Source organism: Falco punctatus, assembly GCF_963210335.1.
Source record: "Falco punctatus genome assembly, chromosome: 1".
NCBI classification, from domain to species: domain Eukaryota; kingdom Metazoa; phylum Chordata; class Aves; order Falconiformes; family Falconidae; genus Falco; species Falco punctatus.
Window position 1 is genome coordinate 23,125,310 of NC_137580.1, and position 15,667 is coordinate 23,140,976.

The 15,667-nt window shown below is 63.5% G+C and overlaps 2 protein-coding genes and 1 long non-coding RNA gene across 4 annotated transcripts; 2 read left to right on the forward strand and 1 right to left on the reverse strand.

Annotated features, from left to right (window-relative positions):
• Positions 1-1,109: 1,109 nt before the first annotated feature.
• Positions 1,110-6,958, forward strand: BTC (betacellulin). Of its 2 annotated transcripts, XM_080373721.1 has the most exons (6): positions 1,115-2,760; positions 5,599-5,694; positions 5,978-6,095; positions 6,226-6,372; positions 6,655-6,762; positions 6,854-6,958. In XM_080373721.1, the coding sequence occupies exons 1-5, from the start codon at positions 2,685-2,687 to the stop codon at positions 6,758-6,760; spliced, it is 543 nt and encodes a 180-aa protein (XP_080229847.1). In that variant the 5' UTR covers positions 1,115-2,684; the 3' UTR covers positions 6,761-6,762; positions 6,854-6,958. The 2 variants fall into 2 exon arrangements, with proteins under 2 accessions (XP_080229848.1, XP_080229847.1); XM_080373722.1 differs by lacking the exon at positions 5,599-5,694 and having other exon boundaries at positions 1,110-2,760.
• Positions 6,959-9,404: 2,446 nt separating this feature from the next.
• On the reverse strand, positions 9,405-10,256 carry LOC308058228. The gene is made up of 2 exons (XR_013925735.1): positions 10,218-10,256; positions 9,405-9,464 (listed from the first exon to the last, which is right to left on the reverse strand). It is a non-coding gene; the product is annotated as an uncharacterized lncRNA (long non-coding RNA).
• Positions 10,257-10,282: 26 nt separating this feature from the next.
• On the forward strand, positions 10,283-12,430 carry DCTN6 (dynactin subunit 6). Its single transcript, XM_080373714.1, has 7 exons — positions 10,283-10,376; positions 10,467-10,531; positions 10,607-10,712; positions 11,222-11,310; positions 11,509-11,556; positions 11,837-11,979; positions 12,086-12,430. Exons 1-7 carry the CDS (start codon positions 10,354-10,356, stop codon positions 12,182-12,184), a joined length of 573 nt encoding a protein of 190 aa, XP_080229840.1. The 5' UTR covers positions 10,283-10,353; the 3' UTR covers positions 12,185-12,430.
• Positions 12,431-15,667: the final 3,237 nt, after the last annotated feature.

Consider the following 15,667-nt stretch of genomic DNA (forward strand, 5'->3'; position numbering starts at 1 on the left):
GCCATGGGAACCGTGTGGCAATTTCCCTGCCCCTGGTCTCCCACCCTTTTTTTTTACTTTCTTTTGCAGAAGGTGCTGCGTGTTCCCATGAGCAGGAGGTTTCCGAGGAGAGGGCAGGGCAGGGCACAGCCACCACTCCCCGCCGTGGTGCTGGGTGCGAACCCCCTGCCTGGGTGGGGTGCTGGGGTGCCAAGGGCTGGGTTGTGTGAGCCTTGAAGGCCCCTGCCAGGCATCCTTGGGCTCCAGCTGCCATCTGCTGGCTACCTCTGTCTGGTCTCATCAGCATGGCCACCCCTACCTGGTCTCATTGGCATGGTCACCTCTGCTTGCACCCATCAACATGGACACCTCAGCATGGGTCACCTCTGCCTGGTCTCATCAGCATGGTAACCACTACCTGGTCTCATTGGCATGGCCACCTCTGCACAGCCACCTCAGTAGAGCCATACCTGCCTGGTCTCATTGGCATGGTCACCCCTGCACAGCCACCTCAGTAGAGTCACACCTGCCTGGTCTCACCAGCATGGCCATCTCTGCCTGCACTCATCAACATGTGACTCTGCTGAGGTGTCCACCTGCATGGTCATCCCTGCCTGCTCTCATCAGTATGGTCACCTCTGCCTGGTCTCATTGGCATGGTTACCTCTGCACAGCCACCTCAGTAGGGCCATACCTGCCTAGTCACATCTGCCTGGTCTCATCTGCATGGCCATCTCTACTTGCACCCATCAACATGGACATCTCAGCATGGTCACCTCTGCCTGGTCTCATCAGCATGGTCACCACTGTCTGGTCTCATCTGGCATGGTCACCTCTGCACAGCCACCTCAGCAGGGCCACACCTGCCTGATCTCACCAGCATGGTCACACCTGTTTGGCCACGTCTGCCTGGTCACCTCTGCCTAGTCTCACTGGCATGGTCACCCCTGCATAGCCACCCCAGTAGGGCCACATCTGCCTGGTCTGATCAGCATGGCCATGTCTGCTTAGCCACCTCTACTTGCACCCATCAACATGGACACCTCAGCAGGGCCACACCTGCCTGGCCACCTCTGCCTGGTCTCATTGGCAAGGCCACACCTACGTGGTCACCACAGCAAGGCCAGCTCTGCCTGGCCACATCTGGGGTTGACACCCACTTGGCCACACAGGTCCCTGGGCCTCCCTCAGGGAAGGTGTGATACTTATGGTGACAGTGAGAGCAGAGGACACAGGGCCAGCAAAAGGTGCCTTTTTGGAGATACCTTCTGCCAGTCCTTCCCTGCTCCTACTGGAGAATGGAACCCATTGCCTCTGGTGACACCTCCAGGGTCTTTTAAAATCCCTTTGAAATGCTTTTTCTCCCCAGTTTTGTCCAGATATGAAGGATGCTGAAGGGAAACCATTTTCTTTTGGTGGGCACAAGCATCCAGCTCCTTGCTTTTGCCGGCCCCACCAGGATGAAGCCAGCTTCTCTTAGCTGGCACCATGTCACACCCAGGTGCCAGCTGCCAGTCTTCTCAGTCTCGCCCAGGTCCCTGCTGTCCCCACTGGAGCTTTGCAACATTGCTCTGATGGTTTAGCACCCATGGTCTGCTTTTGGGGGGCCAGGGCTGGGCTCTCCCCCTGCGGCCAGCTGGGAGCTGGGGTAGCCGTGAGCCGAGGGGTCTGCAGCACCGGCACGCTGGAGCTTGCAGCTGAGTTTTTTGGCTTGCCAGGGCTACGGAAGCTCGCTCGCACCCTGGCCAGTGGCCAAACGGCATGGCTGGGTGGCTGCCAGCACCTGCATTAATAGCTGCCAGCTTGCGGTTTGAGGTCACCCGTTCTTTCCAGTCTTTCATTTCCCCCCACCTCAGAACCCTCCACCCCCTTATTTCATGCCTGTAACACCCCCGAGCAGGCAGCAGCCCCGCCACCCCTCCCTGCCTGCGCTCCTTTCTGCCCAGTAAAGCCCTTTTGCTTTCCTTGGGGCCAGAACAGCATCAGCTCCCGGCGCTGAATCCCTGCTGAGCATCCCCAGATGCCAGGAGGTGACATGCCAGCATCCTGGAGGACACCCTCAACCCCACAGGACTCTTCTGCTCCTCAGGACATCGCCTGGGGGACCAGAAACACTGTCCCAGCCACCCCAAGGCCAAAATACCCACCCCAAGGCCAACGTGCAGGAGGCTTGTGCCAAGGCACAGCCCCTCACAAAATAATTTGTGGCTGCCGTCATCGCCTGCTAAGGGCTTTGGAGGGTGTTTTATAGCAGCTCGCTAGGAATAAATTTCCCTTTCCGTAACACGCTGCTCAGGGATAAATGGCTCTGGGGAGGTGAGGCCAGGCTCACCCACTATCCCTTTGGGCAGGGGAACGCCCGGACCCCCGCCTGGAAAGCAAGATGGGGGGGGGTCCCTCTGGCTCCCCGAATCCCCAGGGATGCTGGGGCAAGGCACCTGTCTGCTCGGCATCCGCTGCGCTCGCTGCCGCTGGCAGGGTGGCTGATGCGTGGGGAGGGGGCACGCGTGGGTGGGATACGCGTGGGGGAGCGGGGCTGAGGCAGGGGGCACCCTCAGACCGCCGGGGGCTGTGTCCGGCGGGGTGGGAGCCGGGCAGGCGGAGGCGGTGGAGGAGGAGGAGGAGGCGGAGGAGGGCGCTGGTGCTGGCAGCGGCCGCCCCGTCCCGCCCCGCAGCCGCCGGGCACCGGGCAGGCGGCGGCGCGCATGGAGGAGGCGGCGGCGGCCCCGGCCCCGGGCGGCGGCCCCGGTACCCTGCTGCTCTGCCTGGCCCTCGCCTCCGGTAAGCACGGGGGTCCCGGGCTGCGCCCCCTGCCCCCCCCGGCCCTGCCCGCTGCCACCCCCGGCCCCCTTCTCTCTCCGTCCCGGCCCGGGCTGGTCCCGCTGCTGCCCGGTCCCAGCTGGTGATCCCCCGCCTGCCTCCCCGTCCCGTCTCGGTGCTCCCCCGGTCCCATCCTGGTGCTCCCCTGTATCTCCCCCATCCCATCCTACTGCTCCCCTGTCCCATCCCACTGCTCCCCTGTATCTACCCCGTCCCATCCCATCCCGCTGCTCCCCTGTATCCCCCGTCCCGTCCCATCCCGCTGCTCCCCTGTATCCCCTCTGTCCCATCCCATCCCACTGCTCCCCACTCTGATCCCGCTGCTCCCCTGTATCCCTCCTGTCCCACCCCATCCCGCTGCTCCCCCTGTCCCATCCCACTGCTCACCGTGGCCACCCTAGTGTTTTCTCCAGTCCCAGCCCAGTGACTCCCTGTCCCCCCTGGACAATCCCATCCCAGTCCTTCCCCCATGCCCAGCCTGACATTTACACACTCCTGTCCCTGTGCTCCCCCATGCTTCCCTGCACCCATCCCAGTGCTCCCCCATGTGCCCCCAGGTCCCATCCTGCTCCTCCCCACCATCTCATCCTCTCTGTCGTGGCACCTTGGCTCTGAATCCCTGGACCCTATGGGGCCAGCATGGGGCTGGGGTATCCTGGCTGGACCCTGGAGCAGGGCTGGGATGCTTTTACCACCTGTTGGTGGGACGCTGCTGACAGATGCCTGAACACCTATGTTTGGCCGTCCTAGGCAGCACTGGGGATGGCGGATGCTGCGGATGGGGCATGCTGGGGAGGGGGGATGCCAGGGAGGGGGGAGCCGGTACCTGTTCAGCAAGTGCGTGAGCATCCCAGTGTTAGTTCCATAGTGCATGGGCAGTGGGCAAAGCAGGCAGCTGCCTGCTCGGGCTGGCAGGAGATAACTGCAGGTTATCAGCCGGGCTTGGCAGCATCCCCCAGCAGAGAGCGGCAGCCCTCGGGGTGTTTTCGGGGGGGGGGGCTTCCCTTCTGTGGGGAGCAGTTCGGGTTTGGCATTTTGGCAGGGCTGGTGACAGTGCTCGGCAAAACCTGCCAAACCTGTGCTGGGAGGAGGAAAGCAAGGGTGGCCAAGCTGTTTTGGGGCTGGGGTGCCCATCACGCCAGGGCAATGCCCTGGGAAGTTGTTCTGCACTTCAGGCTTTCCCGAGGGAGTACAGAGGGTGTTACGGCAAAATAATCCGGTGTTTGGGATGCTTCCCCGGGTTATCTCCAGCTGCTCAGGAAAGGGTGCAGCCTTAGATAGCAGAGCCGGGCTCTCCGTGCATCAAAAGGATGAAGTGGTTTGCACCTGCAGCTCCTGGGCACTGAGATCTGGGTGTCAGGGGGCACACACACCCCACACCCCCTGAGCTGGCGGTGCTGCCGGGGCGGTCCTCGCCAAGGGGCTGCCAGCCCGGAGGATGCCAAAGCTCTGCATCTGGTTGCAATAAGGGTGGGGATCTCATCTTGGTGGAGATCTTTCCGTACCGAGCTGCAAACTCGGTCACCAGGGGTGAAGTCAGCCTCCCTCCCTGCACCGCCATGTGTGTGTCCCTGCTGCCCGCAGCTGGTTCCCAGTGGGGCAGCCGCCCCGTGGCTCATCCCCTGGCTCCCACCGGGCAGCTCCCACCCAGCTGCCTGGCCCAGACCGGGCGGTGGGCTCTGTCTGTCCCCACCGGGCTCTTTGGGCTGGGGAGGGGATGCTCACCGGCGAAGACCCGGCAGTTTCAGCCCTGGCTTGGTTGTAGTTCTGTTACCCAAAGCACGTCGTTAGCGTGGCGGTGGCTATATATAGCCAGGAGGGATGCGTGTGCTGGGAACGGCTCTGCTGTGAGACAGGGGAACACCAGAGGTTTGGCCAGGCAGCCCCCCCCCCGCTGCTGCCAGGGTGGGACAATGCATACCGGGGATGAGGCTGCTCAGGCTTGGCTGCCCAAACTTCCCTCTCTCCGGGAGGCCTTGATGTGGCCGAGCTGCAAAGTGCACCCACTCTGGGTGAAAACACCCTCCGGCTTCAGCGTGCCACCACCGTGGGAGCCACCCAGCACCCTGCCCCATCAGGCAGGACCTGTCCCCGCTCCCCTGGGTGCCACCCAGCGGGGTAAATCCCTGGGGAGGGCCAGGCTGGGAGCGGGCTGTGCTGAGTCAGTGCTGGTATGCCAGCGATCCGGTTACTGCCGCCGTGGCGTGCCAGGGCTGAGCTGGCCCTCGGCTCCTCGGCTTTGTCCCGTGGCCACGGCGAGTATGACTGCCGCTTTCCCAGCTCGATTCATGCCAGGTATCCCAAGCCCGGGTGCAGCGGTGAGCGATGGTGGTGATGGGGATTGAGCGCTCGCACACTGGGAACAGCTGGGCTTTGGTGGGTGCTGACTGGCAGCATGGCCATCTCCTCGCTCCTGTGGCTGCTGTGGTTTTCCCAGCTCGGAAACCCAGGCTCTTCAAAAAGGGCAAAGCAGCAAGCTGGGGATCCCTGGGGATCCCTCCCCGGGCATAGGAGCTGCTGGCTGCCGGCAGGCAGGGCTGTGCCCCCCAACACCCGCCCCGCTGGCTGCTGGACCCCTGGTTTGGTGGGCGGAGGAGGCAGGCGGGGACCAGCTTTCGCTTCTCCTCATCCCTGGGGAAAAGCTGATGCTGGCAGGGAAGGGGGGCCATGGGCACAGCTGTGGAGCCCTTTGCTGGTCCCTCCCTGCGGCTGCGGTGGGGCGGTGGTGGCGGTGATGCCGGGGTGGGGGTGGGGGCTGTGGCCAGGCCCCTGCTCTGAGCCACCTCCGCTGCGTTCCAGGCTTGGCGTTCTTCACTTGCGTGGGTGCCGACACCAATGTCACCGCCAGCCATGGCACAGAGGGGTTGGCCTGCGACACGGCCAAAGGCTGCACGGGTAAGGCACCGGGGTGAGGATGCTCGAGGGAGCTGGCAGTGTCGGATGGGCACTGTGGGGGAGAGGGACGGGGTGGAGGAGGGGCAGGGTGTTTTGTCTAGCATAGCCATGTGGCACCCACTGAGCTGGGAGACGCCAAGGCCAAGGACACATGTGCTGGCAGCTCGGTGCAGCTGGCCGCGCTCAGACCTGCCGTGGGGATGGACCAACCCCGGGATGCTGCTGTCTCTGAGCAGAAGCGTAACCCCCCATGGGGGGGGTTCTTTGTCCTTGTCACCCCCAGGGAACGTGACGCAGTTGAGGCGGCAGGGTCACTTCTCCAGGTGCCCAGAGGAGTACAGTCACTACTGCGTCAAAGGGAGATGCCGCTTCCTTGTGGCTGAGAACGCACCAGCTTGTGTGTAAGTCACTGGTGGCAGGGACGTGGTGGCACAGGGTGGGGGTGCTGTGCCCGTCGGCCCTGGGCGAGCGGGACGATGGTGGCACGGGGACCATGGCAGTGTTTCGGACCCTCCCTGTGCCACGGGGCAGATGCGAGCGAGGCTACACGGGGGCTCGCTGTGAGAGGGTGGACATCTTCTACCTGAGAGGCGACCGGGGCCAGATCGTGATCATCTCCTTGATCGCTGCCATCGTCACCCTCATCATCCTCATCATCTCCGCCTGCCTCTGCAGTCAGTACGTGGAGAGGGGGACACAGGGTGGGAAGGGAAGGGGCAGCTCTGGATTAGGAGGGAATGCTGCCCACCTCTGCCAGCTTCGGGCAGATGTGGGCTGCCCTGGCCAGGATGCGGGCTCAGAGGGTGCCGGGAGGTGCGCGGGGCATCGCTTTGGGGCTGGAAACTGCAGCCTGCATGGCTCCTGCACGAGGAGAGCAGAGGGTGGAGGAGGAGCAGCACTGCTGCCATGCCTCATTCCACCTTTTTGTTTTTCCCCTTTTTAATTACTAATTAACTCCAGCCACTGTCGGAAGCAGCGTAGGAAGAGAAAGGCAGAAGAGATGGAGACGTTGAACAAGAATTTGCCTTCCAAAAGTGAGGACGTGCTGGAGACGGGCATCGTGTGAAGGTGGGTGTGGGCGGCCAAGCCTGGTGTGATGGGAGACCCCCCAATGTTGTTGGGGGGACACCGAGGCCAAAGACCTGCTCTCTCTCTGCAGGAGCACCAGGTACCTGCAGGCGGGTCCCGGACGGCAGCACCGGCTGGTTCAATGGGCGAGGGCTAAAATTTACAATGGCTTGAATAAAGGGGTGACGGAAAGATGTCCACGTGTCGCCATGGTCCTTACAGGCCCCCCACATCAGGGGGGGGTCAGGCCCCAAAGCCTCTCCCCAGCGATGTTTTCCCGCCATTCTGCCTTATCCCCCCCAAGCGGGGGCCCTGCCTTTCCCCGTCCCGCACAGCCCCCAGCCCTGGCCGGGCCAACCGGGCGTGGAAAAGTCCCCCCGGTAACGGAGAGCTGCGGTGCTGCATCGGAACCGATAGGGGGCGCCGCGCCGTGTTACCCCCGTAACTGCCAGGGGACGCTGCCGCGCCGGGGCAGGTGCACGGCGGCTCCCGAGGCTTCACATCCCCCGCTGCCGCCAGGGGGCGCCGCCGCCGCGGCGATAGCGGGCGCGGGGTCCCGGGGGCGCTGCCGGGGGTCCCGCCGGGCCACCACGGCTGCTCCCGGTGCCGCCACCCTGCCTCCCCTCTCAGGGGCCGAGCGGGCACCGGTGCCTGCGGGCCTGCCCCGGCTGTCCTGTCTCCCCGAGGCGACCCCGGGGACGGCTTTCGCGGTCCCCGCAGGAGGTGGCCGCAGCCGGGCTGTGGAAACCGGGTGAGAACCGCGGCCGTACCCCTTCCCTCTCCCCCGCCGTCTGGCTCCGGTGCGGGAGCGGCGGCACTGGCCGCTGCCTGAAGCTCGGGCCTATGCCCTGCCGACAGGCCGCGGGAGCTGTCCCCGGACCCCGGCTGCTGTGGCCGCAGAGTTCTGCCCTGCCAACCACGGGTGAGCGGTTCATTGCCCTACCCGCGGTGCGGGACACCCCGTAGGTGCCCGGGCAGGGACCGGTGGCTTTCAGCACCTACCCTCTGGCGTCCCCTCCCAGGACCCTGTGATGCTGGGGGTCCCCAGCAGCTCCCCATTTCAGCCATAGGATCAGCCCCGACTTGAAGCATGACCTGGCAACTGGCTGTGGGAGCTCCACGTCATGTCTCCCACACGGTACCTGGGAGAAGCGGGGACCCAGCAGGGCTGGGGGTCTCCTGGTGCGGCCGGTGACCCCTCCTGCTGCCAGCCTTCCTCCTCTTGGCACAGGCTGGTTTCTTATCCCCAGCTCTTTCCCCAGGCAGCTGTGGGCAGTGCAGAACCTCCTGCCCAGTGCTGGCTCTGCCGAAGCTTGGAAGACCTCACACTGGTAAGCGTGGGACCTACTACTGGGGCAAACTGGTTTCCACTGGGCTTCAGCCCTTGGCTGGCCCTGCCTGACATCATCCTTGCAGGTGGATGCAGCACCATCAGGCACTGCCATGGCAGGGCTGGGGGCAGCTGCAGGCCCTGTGCAAAGCCCTGCTTCGACTGAAAACCTTCTTTTTCAGCTCAAAACGTGCTGTGGTGGGAGCAGAGGCCACTTCATGGATCCACACGAGCTCCTGCAGCCCTGCTGGTGACAGCCAGGGTCAGGCATGTTGGTACTGCATGTTTGGGGCAGCAGGAGTGAGCTAACAGTGACCAGCCCAGATGCCACAGGCACTGGTGTGCTGCTGGCCCTGTGGCTGCTGGTTGTTACGTTTGTGCCGCTGCAGCATGGGTTTTTTGGCCAGATCCTGGATCTCACCCACTCTCCCCGGGAGAAATGGGATGTTTCTGGTGTCCCATCCTGATCTCTCCCTCCCATGCAGGTACGTGGCACTGGCCAGCCACTGCCGAAAGTGCCGGTGAGTGGCCAGGCAGAGCTGCCCATGCCCAGGAGGCAGGCAGGGTTTGCAGGACCAGCAGCTCTGGGGCTCTCTGGGCCAGGCTGTGCGGCGCTGTCGGGAGCTCCGACTGTCCCACGTCTCTCTTTGAGCAGGGACAGACAGATGGATGGACAGAGGAGCCCCAGGAAGAAGCTGGGTACCCTGTGCATGGCTCTGCTCCCGGCATGGCCTACATGCCTCCAGGTCAGTGGTTTGGGCCCCCATTTGGTTTAGGCCCAGCTCCATTTATGGGTCCCATTTGTTTGGGCTCCTGTTTGTTTCTGGTCCAGCTCAGTTCACAGCTTAAGCCCGGTTCAGGCTCCTGTTTGTTTGCTTCTGGCCCCGTTTATTTCAGGTCCTGCTGATGATGGCTCCAGTTTAGTTTGCAGGTCCAGCTCATTTCAGCCCCAGTTCACTTTTGGTTCCTGTCTGTTTCTGTACCGGCTTTTCTGATCTGGCTTCAGATCCAGCTCATAGATGGCTCCAGGTCATTTCCATGCAGTTCACGGGTGGCTCCAGCTGATCTGCTGCTCCTGTTTGTTTCTGGTCCAGCTCAGTTTTGGCTCCAGTTTGTGGATGGTTCTGGATTGTTTGCAGCTCCAGCTCCTCTTCACTTCCAGCTCATTTTCAGCACCAGCCTGTTTTGGCCCGGCTGGCCTTTGGCTCATTACCGCTTGTGCTTGTTAAAATGATCTTGGCTTTTGGCCAGGTCATAAATCAATCAGTCATAACTCGAATATTAATATTAAATGTCATAGTTGTACACACACTCACTGATCAGTTTGTGTTTATTAACGATTCCGGCTGCTGCACACACCTTGAATAAAGAGCTGGACACACAAGGACGGTGTGAAAAGCGCCTTTCGCCCACCGCAGAGGCCGAGCTGGACCCGGTGCCCACCCCCACCCCCCCCCCCCATGCTGCGGGGACCCAGCGACCGGACCCTTCCTCCGGGGGGCCCCCGCACACCTGTCCGTCCCCCCCGCCCCGGCCCCGTTCTCAGCCCCGGGAAACGCCCGGCCCGCGCTGCTGAGACCCCCCCCCCAGGGACCCCCGAAACCCGCCCGGCCGCTCCCGAGCCCCCGCAGCCCCGGGCCCGGCCTCCACCAGAGCGGGGAACGGGCGTCCGGGCTGCACCGGGGGCAGCGGCGGGGCCGGGGCTCGCTCCCGGGCCCCAGCAGCGACCGAACGAGCCGCCCCCCCGCCCCAGGGCCGGGGCCCATCTCCCCCATGGAGCCGGGGGCTCGGGCTGCCCGCACGGGCCGGGCCCGCGCTCCGCGGGCCGCGGGCTGACCCGGCCCCACCGCCCCGGCCGCCCTCGGCGGTTCCGCCCGGCCGCAGCCCCCCGCACACCCCGCGGGTCGAGTCCCCACCCCGAGCCCCGGGCCCGGCCGGCGCAGCTCGGCTCCAAAGCCGCCGGGCCCGGGCCCTGCTCCGCAGCCAGAGCAGCGGCCGGACGGGCCCGAGCCCCAGCGCCCCGCAGGGCCCGGCCCGGCCCGGCCCCGCCGCCCCGAGCCCCCGCGCCTCGGAGGCCTCCCCGGCCCCGGCTGCGAGCCCCGGCCCCGGCCGCTGCCCTCCTCACCTGGGCCTGGTGGTGGCTCCGAGCGCCGGGGGCTCACGGAGGGCGGGAGACCGGCCCGGCCCAGCCCCGCGCGGGGGGCGGGGGGGAAGATGGCGGCGGCGGGGGCGGCCCCGCGCAGGCGCGGCCCGGTGCTGTCATGGCGGAGAAGGTGCAGAAGAGGTGAGTGCCGGCCGGCCCCCGCCCGCTCCTTCCCCTCAGCCGTTCCCCTCCCTCAGCCGTTCCCCTCACACCCCCCATCCGTTCCCGCAGCGTGAAGATCGCGCCGGGGGCCGTGGTGTGCGTGGAGAGCGAGATCCGCGGGGACGTGACCATCGGTAAGGGGCGGCCGGGGGCGGGGGCGGCGGGCGGCGGGGGGCGGCCGCGGGGTAACCCCACGCCGCTCCCCGCAGGACCCCGCACGGTGATCCACCCCAAGGCCAGGATCATCGCCGAGGCGGGACCGATCGTCATCGGGGAGGGCAACTTGATCGAGGAGCAGGCGCTCATCATCAATGGGTCGGTCGGCAGGCGGGGGGGGTCCCCACGGGGCTCCCCACGAGGGTCCCCCCCGGCCGCCATCTCAGGGAAGGGGGGGAGGGGGCAGCCACCATCCGTGTCCCCCGGAGCCCGGCGGGTGGGCAGGGGTCCCTGCAGGGCGCTGGCTGCGCTTGTGTTTGCGGTGTGGTGTTTCCTGGGTGTCCCGAGCCAGAGACCCTCCATCCCTCCTGTCGGACCTGCCCTTGTGCTCACCGCTTTCCAAGCTTAAAAATCTCTGGGGAGGTCGAATTTAAAACAGAAACCCCAAACTTTTCCTGCTGTTGTGTGTGGCACTGTGGCTAGGGGAGAAGTACTCCCACTCTGAATCCTTCTCGGATCTCTAGAAGGATCCTAATCCCAAAAACCTGATGCTCTCACTGGATGGGATGGGATATGGGTGACTTCAGCCGCTCACACAGCTGAGCTGCCAAGCAGGACGGTGTCTTTGTCATCTCAAAACCTGAAATGTATTCTTCCATCTTCCACAGGTATCCAGAGAATATTACACCCGAAGCGGAGGAGGTGGAGCCCAAGCCAATGGTCATTGGCACCAACAATGTTTTCGAGGTTGGGTGTTGCATCCTTGCGGCGCAGGGAGGTGGAATGCCCGATACACCGTGCCTGGGGATCGGTACGGGGGCAGGCACACGTGGGGCTCTGCCAGAACAGCCCAGGGCTTTTTTGGGTGCAGGGTGGTGGTTGGAAACGGTGCCAGGGTTTACCTTTTGGAATAGAAGCAAAACACTTTACAGTTTTCTTTAACGCAGACCTGTAGATTCCCAAGCAATGAAGGTGGGAGATAACAACGTCATTGAATCCAAAGGTAAGTCTTGGCTCATCATCGTGGCCCTGGCGAGGTTTTGCTCTTGCAGATGCTGGGAGCAGCGGAGGATTGCGTGTTGGTGCCTTGCTGTAGCTGAGGCCAAACTGCAGCTTGCCACGAAGCTGGGATTTTCACACAGAACCCACCTGTGTTGCTGCCTTGGTGGGAGCTGGCTCCGGTTCCTGGTGCTGAGCAGCTCATGGTGCTGTTGTTTGGTGGTGCAGGGTTTAACCGCACTGTGGGCATGGCTCTCACAGGGATTCCTCTCTTTCCCTGGCAGCATTTGTTGGCAGGAATGTGATCCTGACGAGTGGCTGCATCATTGGGGTCTGCTGTAATGTCAACACCTACGAGGTGATCCCCGAAAACACCGTCATCTATGGGGCTGACTGCCTGCGCCGTGTCCAGACCGAGCGGCCACAGGTGGGTGCCACACGCGGGTGACACACTGTCACCCTCCTGTCCTCTGCAGGCTGCCCGAGCGGGGGCAGCGGGGCTGCTGGCTGACCTCCCCTGCCTCTGTTTCCAGCCCCAGACGCTGCAGCTGGATTTCCTGATGAAGATCTTGCCAAACTACCATCACCTAAAGAAGACCATGAAGGCCGCGTCCACTCCGGTCAAGAGCTGAGCACCTTCTGCTGCCGGTGGCCGATGGGGGGGGTTGTTTGGTCCTGCCAAGCACTACGTGGCCCCCAGGAAGCAGCTAGTCTCCATGTCCCTCATTCCATCTTTGAAAACAAAAAAAAAAGTCTTGCTTCTTTGTGTCCTTTATTTATATGCCACCGAGGATCTCGGACTGGCATTGGATCCGCTGTCTCTTGTGCACTAACTCTGTTGCACGTGATTTGTTTTAGGAATAAAAATGTCACCTGCATTTCTGTCGAGGGGGTCTGCAGTCCTTTCGGGGTCAGGTAACGCTTTATCCCGGCCCTATCAGGGTGGACTTTCCCTTGCCTCGGGTGTTTGTCCCTGCGGACAGCCCTGCGGACAGCCCTGCGGACAGCCCTGGCCCTCCCTGCGGACAGCCCTCGGGAACAGCCCTGGCACCGCTCCCGCTCCTTCCCCGGCTTTACCGGCAGAGGGAGATGGACCCACGCTGCGGGAGAGCGGGGAGGGAGGGGTGTCCTGGCCCTGCACCCCCGAACCCATGCGGATGGTGGGTGGGAAAGGCTCCAGGGCTGGTGCTGTGCTCTGCCTCCTGCTCGGCTGCCCTCCCGGAGAGGCCGGAGCGGAGCTGAAGCTCCTCCGTGCATCAGCCCTTCTGGTGAGCTCCAGGCAGGTCCGCACCTCCCAGCCACCCTTGAGATTCCCCGGGGATGTTAACAACTTCCCCATCTATCCTTGTACGGCACAGCCCCCTGCTTTGCCTTAGCGTGGAAGGAAAATGGTGTTGAGACAGAAATTCCTGTAGGAAGCAGAGAGGAGAGGGCATCGGCAGCTGCTGGCCGAGGAGCCCCAGGTACCCGCTGGGCATAGGGTTAGATTTGGGACCAGGGGATGCCAAAAATAAAATCCCACCGTTTCCTGGCTTTGCGATTCCAACCCAGGGTCTGGCACTGCAGGGAAACCACAGGCCTTTCCCGCGCTGAGCACAAACAAGGGCTGCAGACATTGTCGCGGTGGCTGCTGGTCTCTAGCCCACCCGAGCAGCCCCCCCAAAGCTTTTTGTGGAGCTGCCCATGGAGGGGGAAAACAGTGGGACATGAAACACATCTTTCCTCCCCAACTTCTCCCCTTGCTGAAAGATCTTTTGCTGGGAATTTACCCCAAAAGTGAGACACTCCAGTGGATTTGGACAATTAGATCGGTCCCCACACTTTAGATTCCCTCTGGGGGCCGCCTGCCCTCATAGGCGACGCTTCCCACTCCCCCGAATCTGGCTGGCGCGGCGCGTTTCCATCTCCCTCCCAGCACGAGAGGTTCTGCTCTGGAAACCCTCTGCTCTCAGCCAGTGGCCGCACTGAGGCCGGCAGGCAGCTGCCCGCAGGCCCAATCTGGCCACCGAGGCGCAGAAAGGCGAGCCGTGACCTTAAATGCCCCCTCGGTACATAAGCCCCCTGCCATCGGCAAGATGTCCTCAGTGTCACCTCCGGTCCCCACGTGCGGTGTGCGGGCAGCATCTGCTCTGGGTACGGCTGCTGCTCAGGTGGCTTTCATCCCGAGGGTGTCTGTCACACTGCTCCGGAGCTGGTGTGGGGTTACAGCCCCATCCGCAGGGATATGGCGGGGCTGGGGTCACCCCCCCCAAAAAATAAATAATAATGTAATTGGGCAGAGCGTACGTCCCAGCGCAGGGTCACCCAAAGCCCAGCCTGCGCAGGAGTGGGGTGGCAGCCTGACTGCAACCCCAGGGCCAGGTGGGGAGGGAACCTGGGCGGCAGAGCCCCCACCGCCCCTGGGTCCTGCCAGGGCTGGGGGCACAGGGGTGGGCAGGGCTGGCACGGCACAGCGGGGACCCCTGCTCCAGTGTCACCTCCATCACACCATGGCCAGCCCTCGGTGGCCCGCTCCCTGCCCCACAGCCCGTCCTGCCCCTGCATCCCCCTCCTGTGCTTTGTGTGCCCAGCACTGTCCCCTCCTCTGTCCTGCAGATATTCCTGGGGCTGTGTCTTGTGTCTCCAGCCTTGTGTCCCGTGTCCCTGGGATTGTGTCCTGTGTCCCCAGCCTTGCGTCCTGTGTCCCCCGCCTTGCGTCCTGTGTCCCCCAACCTTGTGTCCTCAGCCTGTGTCCCATGTCCCCAGTCTTGTGTCTTGTGTCGCTAATCCTTTTGTCCTGTGTCCTTTGTCCCATGTCTCTAGAACTGTGTCCAATGTCCCCAGCACTGTGTCCTGTATCCCCAACCCTGGGTCCTAGACTGTGGCCCATGTCCCCATCCATCTGTCCTGTGTTCCCAGCCTTGTGTCACCAAGTCTTGTGTCCTGTGTCCCTGAGATTGTCCCCCATGTCCCCAGCCTTGTGTCCTGTGTCCCTGGGACCGTCTTGTGTCCCCAGCCTTGTGTCCTGTGTCCCATGTCAATGGAACTATGTCCCATGTTCCCAACCTTGTATCTTGTGTTCCCAGCCTGTGTCCCATGTCCCCAGCCTTTTGTCCTGTGTCCTTACCCCTGTGTCCCACATCCCCAGCATTCTGTCCCATGTCCCCAGCCTTGTGTCCACTGTCCCTAACCCTGTGTCCAGTGTCCCATGTCCCCAGCCTCCTGTGCTGCATCCCCAGGCTTGTGTTCTCTGTCCCTAACCCTGTGTCTAGTGTCCCATGTCCCTGGGACTGTGTCCTGTGTGTCCTGTATCCCTAACTCTGTGTCCAGTGCCCCCAGCCTGCATCCCATGTCCCCAGCCTCCTGTCCCATGTCCCCAGCCTTCTGTTCCATGCCCCAGCCTTGTGTCCTGTATCCCTACCCCTATGTCCATTGTCTGCAGCCCATGTCCCATGTCCCCAGCCTTCTGTCCCGTGTCCCCAGCCTGTATCCCATGTCCCCAGCCTCCTGTCCCATGTCCCCAGCCTTCTGTTCCATGTCCCCAGCTTGTGTCCTGTATCCCTACCCCTATGTCCATTGTCTGCAGCCCATGTCCCATGTCCCCAGCCTTCTGTCCCGTGTCCCCAGCCTGTATCCGATGTTCCCAGCCTCCTGTCCCATGTCCCCAGCCTTGTGCCCTGTGCCCCCAGCCTCCTGTGCCACATCCCCAGCCTTATGTCCTCTGTCCCTAACCCTGTGTCCAGTGTCCCATGTCCCTAGGACTGTGCCCCATATGTCCTGTATCCCTAACTGTATCCAGCGCCCCCAGCCTGTGTCCCATGTGCCCAGCCTTCTGTCTCGTGTCCCCAGCCTCCTGTCCCATGCCCCAGCCTTGTGCCCCATGCCCTCAGCCCCGTGCCCCGTGCCCCCAGCCTCCTGCCCTGTGTCCCCAGTCTTCAGTTCCGTGTCCCCAGCCTCCTGTCCTACGTCCCCAGCCTTGTGCCCCGTGTCCCCAGCCTCCTGTCCCATGCCCCCAGCCGCCTGCCCCGTGTCCCCAGCCTCCTGCCCCGTGCCCCAGGCCTGCCCCGCCCCCCCCCTCCCGCGCCCATGACCCCGTGTCCCACGGCCCCAGCCCTGCCCCCCCCTCCCCCCCCCGC

What these genes read in the sequence shown, in the direction of transcription:
- BTC (XM_080373721.1), top strand. Translation starts at nt 2,685, where the DNA reads ATGGAGGAGGCGGCGGCGGCCCCGGCCCCGGGCGGCGGCCCCGGTACC. An exon ending in CACGGCCAAAGGCTGCACGG is followed by an intron (nt 5,695 to 5,977) that starts GTAAGGCACCGG and finishes TGTCACCCCCAG; the next exon opens with GGAACGTGACGCAGTTGAGG. An exon ending in TCCGCCTGCCTCTGCAGTCA is followed by an intron (nt 6,373 to 6,654) that starts GTACGTGGAGAG and finishes AATTAACTCCAG; the next exon opens with CCACTGTCGGAAGCAGCGTA.
- DCTN6 (XM_080373714.1), top strand. Translation starts at nt 10,354, where the DNA reads ATGGCGGAGAAGGTGCAGAAGAG. An exon ending in CAGGCGCTCATCATCAATGG is followed by an intron (nt 10,713 to 11,221) that starts GTCGGTCGGCAG and finishes CATCTTCCACAG; the next exon opens with GTATCCAGAGAATATTACAC. An exon ending in CAACGTCATTGAATCCAAAG is followed by an intron (nt 11,557 to 11,836) that starts GTAAGTCTTGGC and finishes TTTCCCTGGCAG; the next exon opens with CATTTGTTGGCAGGAATGTG.